The sequence below is a fragment of the Mus caroli genome, chromosome 1 (assembly GCF_900094665.2).
Source record: "Mus caroli chromosome 1, CAROLI_EIJ_v1.1, whole genome shotgun sequence".
Taxonomy (NCBI): Eukaryota; Metazoa; Chordata; class Mammalia; order Rodentia; family Muridae; genus Mus; species Mus caroli.
In genome coordinates, this window is record NC_034570.1 from 167,072,890 (window position 1) to 167,086,292 (window position 13,403).

The 13,403-nt window shown below is 43.0% G+C and overlaps 2 protein-coding genes across 7 annotated transcripts in view; one reads left to right on the forward strand and one right to left on the reverse strand.

Moving 5' to 3' along the window:
• Sdccag8 (serologically defined colon cancer antigen 8) overlaps positions 1-498 on the forward strand; it is a 193,913-nt gene extending 193,415 nt beyond the window's left edge. Inside the window, exon 19 of one of the 2 annotated variants that reach the window (XM_029481038.1) lies at positions 103-498. In XM_029481038.1, coding sequence (XP_029336898.1) covers positions 103-132 — 30 coding nt within the window. In that variant the 3' untranslated portion in view covers positions 133-498. The remainder of the gene's footprint in view (positions 1-102) is intronic. The other variant, XM_021162638.2, reaches the window with a different exon arrangement.
• A 1,597-nt stretch (positions 499-2,095) lies between these two features.
• Akt3 (AKT serine/threonine kinase 3) overlaps positions 2,096-13,403 on the reverse strand; it is a 235,142-nt gene continuing 223,834 nt past the window's right edge. For all 5 annotated transcript variants that reach the window (XM_021162759.2, XM_029481042.1, XM_029481052.1 and 2 more), the window contains 2 exons: positions 11,747-11,849; positions 2,096-5,469 (listed from right to left, as the gene is read on the reverse strand). In XM_021162759.2, coding sequence (XP_021018418.1) covers positions 5,384-5,469; positions 11,747-11,849 — 189 coding nt within the window. In that variant the 3' untranslated portion in view covers positions 2,096-5,383. The remainder of the gene's footprint in view (positions 5,470-11,746; positions 11,850-13,403) is intronic.

A 13,403-nucleotide genomic window follows, 5' to 3' on the forward strand; every position in this document is an offset into this window, starting at 1 on the left:
TTTCTCCAAAACTTCAGTGATAACAGCTGACCAAACCAGCAAATGAGAAAACAAATACCCATGATCTATTTAAACTTACTTTTTATTATCATTTTTTTCCAGTTACCCAGCATGCCACAATCTGATTGCTGACCTGGATGAAACAGAGTGAAATAAATGATTTACAAAGAGATATTTACATTCATCTGATTTGTACTTAATGTGCCACAGTGCACTGAAACCTCCCCAGGGAGACACCACCAGGGACTGCAGGGGGGCTGGTCCTCATGCCATGGTCTGTCCCTGTGCTACGGACAGGGAGTGCTTGCTTCAGCATCAACTGGCTAGGGCTCGTTGGGAGTGTGTGCTCAGAACAGCTTCAAGTCACTGATTTACGTTGTCTCTAAAGTATACACATGGATTAATAAAATGACCTTCCTAAAGACTTGAGTTGTTCCGTTTCCTTTTCATTTTGTAGCAATGACAAAACACACTGAAAGGCACATGTTTGAAGTCAGCCAACGTGGACTGAAGACCACCCCTCCTCCTGCTGGCCACAGCTTCTTCCCGCTCATGACCATGTCTACCTTTAGCCAGCATCCAGTATTTCCCATCGAACTGTGTGCACTCAGGAAGCACTCTGCATTTTTCTTCCCATTCTCTGAACAACACAAAGCAAACCCCTCCCCCTCCCCCCAAAAAGGCATCTTTGGCTCGATGGTGTCAGATTTTTGTCTTCAATAGCAGTATTTGAGAGGAGCCTAAAAACAAATGTATGTGAAATTAGAAAATTTACTTAACAGTATATCAAATATCTGTACACAGATCATATTCTTAGTCTAAAATAGTATTTCTACTATACAGTCAAGCCCTCAAATGCTTCAAAGGAATACAAATGGACACTGGAAGGTCTGGGGTGTAGCTTGGTGGCAGAGCACTTGCCCAGCATGTGTGAGGCCCTGGGTTCCTACCCCAGCACCACAAAACAAACAAAAACAAAAACCAAACAGACAGATGGAGATAAAGCCCAGATGCTGAGATGGTCATGGTGTCTGAGGGAGGGATGAAACACTAAGGGCAAGCCTGCATGTGAGACCTCACCTCTCCCTGCCCACAGCCCGGCTGCCCAGCAGCCCAGGGCTCTCAGTGGAGGCCTGGTGTCCACATGCTCAGCCTGCCCTTCACAAACATGCAGCTTAGGCCATGGTGTGCTGGCAGCATGACGGCACATGGGCCATCCTCATCTCTGGGGCATGCCAAAGGTGCAAGCCTAGAACAGCACAACTTCTGAGTCAGAAGTTTCAGGTTTCATCAAATGTGCTAGACATAAAGCTGTCACAGGTTTTAACTGTCCTCAATTGTTTTATGTATACCAGGAATAAATTATACAATATTCTAAAAATAGCACCTTTAGAGAGTTGTAGAGGTCACTTTATTTCAGCCTCATGGATCTGCCAACCCCAGTTGATTTTGAGGACAGCACATATAAGAATGTCCCCAAATTTGGCTGTGAGAAATACACATGCATGCCTAACTGGTCCCAAAAGTCATTCCTCTCTCTGTTGAACTCACAAGAGCAAAGCCAAGTTCTACAATTGTAGCTTATGAGGTAAAAATCAGAAAGACACCCCGTCCAAAACAATGTAATCCAGACATTCTAGCCATCAATTACTCATGTCTAAGTCAAATTGACATGAAGGGTTAAAGATACCCTTGCCAGGAAGGGTGTGGCACAGTATGTTATCAGGAAGACATTAGTGATAAGCTGCATTCCTTGAGGATTCTGGGCCCACACCCTTTCTTATTAAGACCTTTAGGGTCTGCAATCTACTCTTTATCTGGCATCCTAGTAGATGTGCCTTAAAATCTACTGCTGGTGGCCAGTGACTCCACACCTAGCCCTTTATCAGTTTGTACAAGCATGCTAGTGGCATTTTGGTCAAGTAAAAACACCCGGTATGTGTTTTATGGAAGAGAAATTTACCTCTTTTCCTATCACACCTTCATACAGGGTTGGTTAATAACAGCTGGGGCTATAATCATTTTTCCAGAAAAGGAGGAAATTTAGTTTTCTGAAATTACAGAGCCATATCCAACAACAACAAACAGAGAAGCAGCAGATTGACATAGGGCTTTATTTCAGCTGTCTGTAGGAAGGAAGTAATGTGTCTCCCTCCCTATCAGAGAGTGTGAGACACTGAGAGTGGACAGTGGACAAAATCAGGTTCTTGGGAGTTACTTCGCACCCTGTGGGTCATAAACGTAAGGACATAAACATCTGTGGTGTGGCCAGCCGTGACAGTGAGGATACCATCCGGGTTCATAGCTGTGTCTGCTTCAAACCCTTAACCAGATGACCAGATCTTATATGGATCTAGCAGAACTAGAAAGTCAAAATATGTCACAGACTACAAATCTACAGGGAGGTGACTCGATGACCAATTCAGAGGTTTCCTTTTTATTTAAATAAATACTTTACATTTCATGCTTGCCTGTAATGCACTACCAGGAGCAAGCTAAGGGAACTGTGATGTAGACAGTACAGACGGTAGTACAGACAAAGTGTGTACACTGAGGTGTGGTGGAGACCCTGCAGTTAGTGAGGGAAAGAAGCATGTGGCCCCTGCAAGAAGTCAGCTCCGAGAAGCTGGAGGTCAGNTGGGAAATGGGAACAATACTGGAATAATCTATGTCATTAGTGTAGAGAGCAAAGCTGTGAGAGCGCTGGCAGCAGTCTGAGCAGAAGTGGCCAGTTTCCTCCCAGACAGNCCTGCATGGAGACAAGAGGTCAAGGTGGAGTTGGTAGGAGCTGGACTCACAAAGCCAGAGCTGCCCGGACATGATGATGCCAGGTTTCAGGCCGTCTTACTTGCCAGAACCCTAAGCTGGAGGCCTGGGCAACACAAGTTTTTAGACTTTCCTCCCACACCTCTGTTGTACTTCTGCCTTTCCACTGACATCTGGTGGAGGGTGTAAGGAAAGAATTCTTGAACTCAAAGCCAAGAACCCACCTGTGGTGACACTCAGGTAGTCAGGGGTGGGATGAGTAACCCTTTGAATGGCTGGGGACCAAGGGCCAGTGTGAGGAGTGGCCAGCCTGAGGCATTGCCAATGTCCCCTCATTAATCTTCACAAAGTATCCTTGGCCAAGGTCATGAAATTATCTTAAGACTTGGAGGGAGAGACAACACAAAAGAAGCTGTGTGCTTAGTGTACAGTGTCTGCTCCCTCTGAGGGAGTAATGCTCTCAACATCGGCCAGGCTCAGCTTGCTTTTCTTCCTCTCCTACTCCTTTCTTACAGAATGGATGCAAGGTAACTTAAAGGACTTACCATCTAATCTACTTCCTTGTCAATGTGAAAGATTCAACATACTTCTATGTAGGAAAACAGAAGACAGCAGATGTAAGAATACACCTGTTTAACTCCCTACTTCCTACTAAGGGTAAACTCACCCAGGTAGAAACATGAAAAATTAGGACAAAAATCTGTGTCTGAGTCTGTCTTAGCTGCCTTAGGAAAATGCCCTTTACACCCCAGCAGTCCCAGCGGCCAGCCACTGCCAGCAGCGGCTCTGCTTCTCTAAGTCTGAGCCTAGAGGCCAAGACACCTGCATGAGAACATGACTTCCTACTCAAAAAGACAATGCAGTAACACTATGTCACACTGTAGTCTTCCATTTGGAGCTGTCAGTTAGTAACTGGAATCCATTTCCATGATCACTCCTTGGAGCAGCAGTTGCCCTCTTGCTTGCTGCAAGAGAGGCTTTGATCCTTGGACTTCATAGTCTGCTTTGGAAAGTGTCAGCTCCTAGCACCAAAGGGTTAATCTGAAGATCATCATTAATGAAGGAGAAAGATGAGGTTTGCATACATGTCCCCTCTCAGTGAGAAATGTTTGGGTTGGGAGACATGAATATGTACAGAAAAATAAAAGCTAGAGGTGTTTTGTTTTGTTGTTTTCCCTGATGGCTTGATTCAGTAATGAATGTACCTTGATAAGAATAAACACATCAGCTTCTTATCCTTTACTTCCTATTGTGTGAATACTTGTGATGTGTTCATTTTTCCGAGTAGAGTTCATTTCTCATCATCATTTGGGTCTCAGCTTTCTCCATTACTTTCTGCCAGGCTATCCTCTCACATCCATCCCTTGGCACTGGGTAGTTGGGGATGCTCTCATTTCAGCTCCAAGGGATTAAATCACAGCATCTCTTCTCCCAGAGATTCTAGCCAGATTCTAGCCAACAGATACAGTCCCAGAGCCTTACCATTGTTTTTAACATAGGAGAAAAAGTGCATGATTCTAATGGGTGTGTACATTCCTTGCACATGGGTCAAAAGAAAACGCAGGCAATGACCTGTGAATTGGAGCTGCGCTTGCTAACATGACAACACAATTCTCATCACTAAAAAATAAATACTACTGTAATATAAACAAACCCATAAAGGACATTCAAAGTTTTAACATCTGAGAAAAAGCTAATTTACCTATAACTGAAAGTAAAAACTTCAAACTGGTAAGGCAAACACCTGTTCACCTTGGTGTATAGATTTTGGCGACAGCAGGATCATTATACTGTCTACATTCTTCAGCCATCAGAGGTGATAAATATAAAGAAGGGAAAAAGGTTGCCAAGCCCAGGGGAAAATACTCTCTGGTACAAAGTAGATCCTAAGACTCTCTAGGGGACTCTGCACCGTCAGTACTTGGTTGAACAATGTCCATTTGCCCTTGAAACCTGGGCATCCATAGGTGGCACTGGGCTTCCTCCACAATAGCCAGCAGGAATTTAAAAAAAAAAACATGTGTATCTCATTGGCCCTTCAGTCCTCTCAATGTTTCCTAAGATTTTCCAGCCAAATGTCAGTGATACACACTTCATGTGCTGGTCAGACATACACTGCTAAACTCTTACATACACACACCACCACCCTTCAACAATTGCTTGTTCAGAAATATAAACTAAATCTTCTTAGTCTAATTAGTTCTTGATTTATCTCCTAGAAAGTTAACAATGTACCTAGAATCAGTGTATCTCATTTAGCCTTCACTGCTAGGGAAAACCAAAAACCAAAAGATGACACTTGATGCACAAATGAACGATGGGCTCATGACTCCCAAAGATTGTGAAATTACTTCTGAAAGTTGCTATAATAGTAAGACAGTAGCAGCAACAGCATGAGACCTTAGACTGAGATACAATTTCATGCAAAAACAAAACTGGAGTGTTGTGTATATGGTTTCATGTGGGTGAGAGGTGGTGAGGGTGAAGACCCTTGGCTGGTCAGGGATGTCAGAAGGTGCCCCTGCTAACTGTAAGAGCGAGGACTGGTAGAGATGTCCAGGAATCAGTCTCAGTGGCAAAGTCTAAGATGACAGTGTAGAAACAGACTGAAAGGAACTTATTCCCGTCCGCTTGCAGAGTAGGAGAACTGAGGGAAGTGTGGCCGCCGCTCGTTGTCCATGCCGTCCATGCCGTCGTCGTCATCTGTGGGCAGCAAACAGCGCTGTCATTTCTGTTTCTACTGTTACTCTGCCTACACACTCAGAAACAGTACATCTCGTCAACTTCTCAGTAAAACTGAGTTTAAAGGACTGTGATTTCTATATACACATGGTCTACAAAGAATATTATAAAATCATCTCTAAGAAATCAAAATTTCATTATTCAATATTTTAGGAAAAATGTTACTGAAAAAAAAAAAACAACCCCAGAATACTACCTTCAAGGATCTTGCACTTCAGGAAAGCATAAAGTTCTAGACTGTAAGTCATTGAATTCTACAGAACCCATTAGGACTCCAAAGTGCTTGTAGTTTTTCTTCCTGGTGACCTAGGTATGACTGCAAACTCATCTTCTTAAGCAACTTTACTCAATATTTACTATTGACTAGCACACTATTTTTTATTTTCTTATAGTAAAATTTTAAGCTAGAATAGAGAAATCAAGAAAAAAGATGAAAAACCAATGGGCAGATTTGAAGACCTGGTTCATCAGGAAAACAAGAAAGAATTTGCAAGCTCTGGGGGCAGGACAACATGTATAAATGCCCTCTCATCTCTTTTCCCCTGTATGTGAAGGGTCACAACGAACCAAACCCCTTCTTCCCTAAGTGTTCTATGATTGCAGTTCACAATTATAAAGCTCTTCCTTGGGTGTAGCCAAGCACTACAAAGCGCCACCCAAGACACTCTTGCTCATCTGCAAAGTCCACTGCACACTATCCTATAATCAGGATACACTAGTCAGTACAACCTTCTAAAACATGGTTTCTTTTTATTGTGTGTGTGTGTGTGTGTGTGTGTGAGAGAGAGAGAGAGAGAGAGGGTGTGTCTGTGTGTTTATTTAAAACCTATGAGGCTCAGTGCCCTCAGAGTCTGGAGGAGGCCTCAGATGCCCTGGGTGCTGGTTACACAGCACATTTATAGACTTGATATAAACTGCAGTCATCTGGGAAGAGGGGAGCTCCAACTGAGAACATGCCTCTATCAGGTTGCACTGTAGGCAAGTCTGCAGGGGTATTTTTCTAGGTGAATGACTGATATGAGAAGGTCCATCACACTCTGGGTGTTCTCACCCCTGGGTACATACCCCTGGGTCCTGGATTCTATAAAAAGGCAGGCTGAGCAAGCCATCGGGAGCTATCCAGCAAGCATGACCTCTACATCAGAGCCTGCCTCTAGGTTCCTGTCTTAAGCTCCTAACTTCCTTTGATGATGGACTGTGATCAGGATGCTGTAAATCAGTTAAATCCTCTCCAAGTTACTTCTCATCATGGTTTTTAATCACAGTAATATAAACAAACTAAAACACCTTGGAAACTGGAGTTACACGTTATAAGCCCCACAATGTGAGGCCAGGAACTGAACCAAGGTCCCCTATAAAAGCAGCAGCCGTCCTTAATTACTATGCCATCAACTCTCTGTAGCCTTACAATCTTTTCTTTTTTCAAGCAAAATATTTCCATTTCCTTAAATCCATTAAGTGGGGTAGTTCCTTTTTTTGTTTGTTTTGTTTTGTTTCCCAGGTTCTGTTGGGAGGATTAATTTCATGAATAGAAAAGGCTTTGCCTTCATTTGAAAAATGAGTTTTTAAAATCTTTTCCATATTCTCTCCTTAATTCACAGGGACCTCAGAAGTGAGGCTGAATTGGCATTACCTAACTTTTTCAGCTCAAATGCATCAAAAACTATTGGTGCAGTAGGTAGACACACTCCATCCACACACAGTTAGCATAGGATACTACACAAATTACCCTTTGCAGAGAGACGGCTGCCTTGGCAGCAGCTGAGCAGCAATCCTAGATAGTTCTGAGGCAGATGAAAATTTCAGCCTCCTGAGAAAATATGAGTTCAGAACTAAGCCAACAGCATACATCTTATAGATCAAATTCTCTAGCTGGGATGCGTTTGAGGTATCCACCATTGAGTCACACAGCATAAACTCTCTATAGAAAAGTCAGTTGAAGTAGTAATGTTCCAACTCTGACACATGTCAATCACCTCTCAGAAACACTTTCCCATTAAGAGCTTGGTTTCTCTGAGTGTTTCTGTGCAGCAAACCTACAGCAAGTCTAGATGCTCTATGTAAGAAAGTTGTGTGCTTTTTCTACCCCAGAGAGATGACAGGGACTGCTCTGGCTCCTGGCTGTAACCAGACCTTGTTCTAGACCTAGAAGTGCTTTACATGACAGGTCTTGGTCTTGCCTTGGAGAGAGAGGGTGAACTTGTGGGTGTCTCCAGAGAATTAAGACAGCCTCCACTGTTGCTTCAATAACACCACAATTCTGAACAGGAACAAACCTGAATCTACAGTCTGGTTATGAGGCCCACACAGGCCTATCTTTCCTCAAAGCCGCCCACTCCAGTCTTGACTACCTCCTCAAGGTTGGTTACAATAGGGCTTGTTCTCTGACTATGTCCGATTGAGGGCAGCAGCTCCCTGGGTACTTGGGTACTTCACTGCTATCCTGGCAGGGGCTGCAGCGAAGGGAACTAGGAAACAGGTCCTCCTCTGAAGGACCATGCTGGCACAATGACAGCAGTTGTGAATATACATTTACATGACCCCAAATTACAGACTACAGCACTGTATTTGAATCTCTGCATCACACAGCCCCCGGTGCCTGCTTGTCTCAGAACATTTAACAAATGTAATTAGACAGTAACAAAAGTGATCAGCTTGCTCTCAAAGAAAATTTCCTTTCTGTGAGAGGAAAGCTTAGGGCCATTGATGGAGGTAGTGAAAGACAACACATTCTAAAATCTGCTCAATTAATTAACACCAGTTAGGAAAATCTGGAACATTGCTGCAGCTGTTTGTAGAAAATGGAACATTTTGCTTTCTTTCTTAACTACTGATTTATTCTTTAAAAAATAATTAAAATTTTTTGATTTATAAACCAAGGTGGCAACTAGGAAGTCAATGGCCGACAAACGTCGTCCCGTAGACTTTGGAATCAGATCTTGATGCCTGGGTTGTGAGTAACAATGGTTTCAAGGCTACCAGAAAAAAACTACTCTCAGTACAGTAATGGTCCGTTGCCTCTTTTCTCTTCCCATAGGGGAAACAGAATCTGTGAACTGCTGAAGCAAAAGCCCTTCCCTTGGTCTTAGGAACCAAGAACTGCATTTCCTGGGAATTCTCCCTTCAACAGAAGCTAGGACAGAGACCCTTTCACTTGCCTTTCCATCCAAGAGATCCTGAGCAAGAAGAGAGGAGCCTAAGCTCTAGACTATCCTCAGTTCTAGTCTGTGGCACACCCTGTCGGGCATACACCAGACCAGTTGGACTCTTGGTGCTGTACTGTCTAGGGCCCAGCAGCAGAGCAAGATCATACTCTACTTCTGAAGTACACAGAACTCAGATTCCTACAGGCTGATAGCTCCTACTTTGGAAATTATGCTAACCTAAGGGCTTGCTTTATAGACAGTGTGTAACTCCAGAAATGAACCTGTTATCTTTCAAAGACACTGAGCCTTATGCAACCTGGCCCACTTGTGTTGATTAATGCAGACAAGGAAAGAAATTAAACTTAAATGTACATGAAGCAACTCCTAGTCACCATCTTAGTATCATTTCAGAGATCTTACGAACTCAGAAATAGTCATAAAAATTCTCCTCAGGACAGCTGCCGTAAGTCCGAGTCACAAATAGGAAGACAGGAGAAGTGAGGATGTCCTCCTGGTCCTTGACTCCTGAGGCTAGGAATGTAAGCTAATCATGAAACAGCAGCTGAATAACCACAAGAGTCCATTTAATAGCTTCTAACTTCACTTGGTTGAGACTCGGTAGTCTTAAACTGTTTATGCTACTGACTTTCATGCTCATTCCACTTAGCTAGGGACTTTTATACTGGAGCTATTTATATAGCTCACTTTTCATGTCGGTCCTAAGAACCAGTTAATCAGGCCACGCAAGCTTAGAATGCTCTGGAAACTTTCTTTAAGAGCTGGCCTGTTAAGCACACCCTAGAGAAGCATGGGCTTTTGAGATTATCCCAGAGTCCCTGTGCCTCCCTGCCAGGCAGTTGAGTCTCAGAACAGCTAAGTGCCAGAGATGAGGCATGAAGCAGGCCCGAGGCTTGCAATCTGTGCTTTTGTATTTTCTATCTTGAAAATCAGGATTTCACTTTTACCTTTCTGAAGTGACTCTTTGTTCCTAAGCCCTACCTATTCTATTTTGTTTCCAAAATCATGCATTCAAGGAATCATATTAAAGAGGCTGACCCTGGGGACAGAGGCATGTCATGAATCAAGCTGGGCTGAGAAGGCCCAGGTATGTTGTTTCTAAATTCAGAAGGTTACAGCATAAAGGATCCTATGAGTCCAGAAGAAGCTAGGCTAATAAGAGTCCCTCCAATCTATTTTCCAAAAAGATCCCAAGATCTTCCTATCCTAAAGTATACTATGGATGCTGGGGTGGAGGTCCGACACATAAAGGCAGCCCAGACTCCCAAGGACAGCTGTGTTGTACTAAGAGCAGGGCTTCCTCCTGACCCAAACCCTCCCAGGCTCTGGTCACCTTTTATGTTCACTCATTTAATAAATACTTGTCAAGACAGTATCTATCAGGGACTGAGACAAAGAGTCATTACATCATGAGATTCTTTCAGTAATATCATGTTATCTGACAAAAAATAGCAAGTTGAGACATCGTCAAGACAGAAGTGTCACAGTAGAATGGAGTGTGGTCAGACTGCGCTATTCCTTGGACTATGACATCAATGGTGGTTCTCTGGGTGAGAACATGGATATATACTAAAAAAGGAAACCACTGGAGAGCTGTACCCTGGGGAAGGATGGTCGGCATGCAACCAGCCTTTGATTCAAATGGCAGAGCCCAGCAAGAACTTGGGGTAGGCACCTTTCTTGGTCTGCTCAGCTACTCACTGGCATTTCCAAGTATTCTGAAGAGTTATATAGCTGCCTTTTCTGCTGAGACCAGAGGCCAAGGCCTATCTATGCCCATAATTTCTACTCAGATAACCCTTTAACTACTTGCCCACAACTCCACAGGAGTTTTAACACTCTCTAACTTCTTAGTGATACTGAAAGTCTACCAATAACATATGCAGCTCCCTTTGGCATTCAGGCATTTCAGAGCCTGGCTGGTATCCTAGCTGTGCTGGTGACCCTGCTCTAGCTGTATGTGATACCGGGCTTCAACATCTTTCCTTAAAAAGTTAAGCACTTCTTGTCAATGTGAAGGCATAAAAGAACCATAAGTGCATACACGTACACAGACATTTTCCCTGGGGGCATGCACTCTCTCAGATGCAGGGCCACTGACTCCAGATGAGTCCCAGCTTAGGTTTCAACAATAAAATTACGTAACCATGACCACTACAGGGATAACATTTCATTTTTTTTTTTTTTTGTCTCAAAGACATTCAGTGTGTATAAGCAGTATCAACCAACAGTAGAGAAAATGTTACAAGGAAAAGAAGGGAAAAGATGCTAAAGGACACTGCACACCTATACTTGGAATTCTTTTAGTTTTCCAAATATTACCTCAAAATTGTACCCTATCCTCCTTCATCAAAACCCACTTATGTATGACATCTCTTGGAGTATGAGGCATGTATTAGTGTATATGAAATGACATGAGATGGTGTGTGAACATGCAGCCTAGTGCATTCTTTTTTTTTTTTTTNTTTTTTNTTTTTGTTTTTTTTCGAGACAGGGTTTCTCTGTATAGCTCTGGCTGTCCTGGAACTCACTTTGTAGACCAGGCTGGCCTCGAACTCAGAAATCCGCCTGCCTCTGCCTCCCAAGTGCTGGGATTAAAGGCGTGCGCCACCACGACCGGCTAGTCTAGTGCATTCTTAATGAAAAGTATATACGTGAAAATTAATAGCAAACTCAATTGCCCTTAAAGATACTACTGTTTAAGGAAAAGCTATTTTAAAAGTAAAGTTAAATGACTACATAAGGAGGAGGTAGAGCTAGTGAGGCTCTGAAGCTGTGATGAGTGGGAACAAGAGTCTGGGACTAGGGAATGCTCCTACTTGAGACATATGCCCACAGGTAGCACAGAGCTGCTAAGACAGCAGTGGGGATACAGCAAGGCTGGAATGTGGCCTCAAGTTCTACCCGGAAAAGTCTGTTCTTGCTGCTCTGCTCTGCCCTCATAGGCAGTGCAAATTCTTACAGAAATGGAGTAAGAATCCCAGGAGAATGTCATCTGTGATGCAGTCAATGACTCTGGAGAAGACTGTGCCCAACTCCTTCAGAGTGCCATCAACTGCTGCATGTTCACTTACACTTTTCAGGTGGTGTTATTGTAATAGTCTGAGCTGTAAATTCTTCATCAAAATATCGGGTGTCTGTTTCAGATGTTACTTGAGGCTTAAAAGGAGGTACAAGCTATAAGAAGAAAAGAATAGTGTCAATGGATTTCAACTCAGGAAAACTTACCTTTTAAGATATAATTAGCAAGCAAATAGTGAAATGAATGGTCCCAACAACTAGGAGGTGCGTCCTGTGTAAGGCAGACAGGGTGCATGGCTTTCTGATAAACATAAAATGATAGAAGGAATAGAGAGACCACCACAGGCTGGATACCAAGAGAGAATGTGGTTCTTCTCATGGCAGCAACAATCTAAGCTTGCTTGTTTTCTTCTCCCTCTTTCCTGGTACCTGGGCTCAATGGTTAATATTAAATATATAACTTAGCAGGGCATGGTGATGCACTCCCGTGTTCTGATTTCAGCACTCAGAAGGTTGATACAGGAGGATCACAATACTCCTTGGCCCAGTGGGACTTCAGAAACCAACAAAGAAAAGCTAAAGGCAACTTAATACACCTGTTCTGTAACCACAGACCACACTACACCTTTATTGTAAAAAACAAAAAAAAATCTCCTGTTTTGTTGAACAAGTACCGATGTCTGCTCTTGCCTTAGAATCAGAATTCTTAGCAAGTCTTGAGGTTTGTGACAAACTGTATCCACAGCTTTCACTCCCTCCTTCACAAGGGGATGTGTCCTGAAGGAGGCTGAAGTAATTATGCTGGGCTGAGGGCTGGAGTGGCTCAAAGCAAGAGCAGGGTGGGAGGGAAGCCTCTTACTAGCCTTGAGTTGAGGGTAGGAGAGAGACACATGGGTTTCCTTTTGAATAAAAGATGCTCGCCCCAGGACTTGTGATTCTCATCAGAACAGAATATAAGTTTTACAGGGATAAGAAAATAACAAACAGGATGAAGAAATTGGCATGTTTTGCCAAAATCTAACAGAAAGAAACACACTTGGATTCTTGGATTAATAGAAATATGTTTCCCCCTTCTCACTGGCACTAAATCTATGTTAAAATGTTTATTCTCTAGACAGATTCTATTTTTAAAAGTTGGAAAATGGAATCTGTTCTCAAGTACAGCAAAAGTAAATAACACAATGACCATCTGAACAGACTTAGTGGTGCATACCTATAATCCCAGCATCGGGAGACAGAAGCAGGAGGACTGTGAGCCTAAGGCCAGTCTGGGCTACAAAGCTAGTTCCAGGCTATTCTTAGCTATGCAGAGACACCCTATCTATCTCAAAGAAATAAAAGTAAATAAGTAGTTTTAACCAATATTAGTCAAAATCAAAGTCAAGACATTCACAATAAAAGGCACAGCACCCCACCTCACCATGGTATCAGGAAAAATACAGTGAAATATAAACATCTGGGGAGAAACAAGCTTCACATTATGTATATGGGGAAGGCTGGACTTATAAAATTTTGCTACAATATTTCATCAGATGTACTTCCACAGCAATCAGCAGTAAATCTAAGTCTCTAGAGTTGATTACAAATATTCAGTATTTTCATTTACTTTAAAAGACATTGGAGCTGGGCGTGGTGGCGCACGCCTTTAATCCCAGCACTCGGGAGGCAGAGGCAGGCGGATTTCTGAGTTTGAGGCCAGCCTGGTCTACA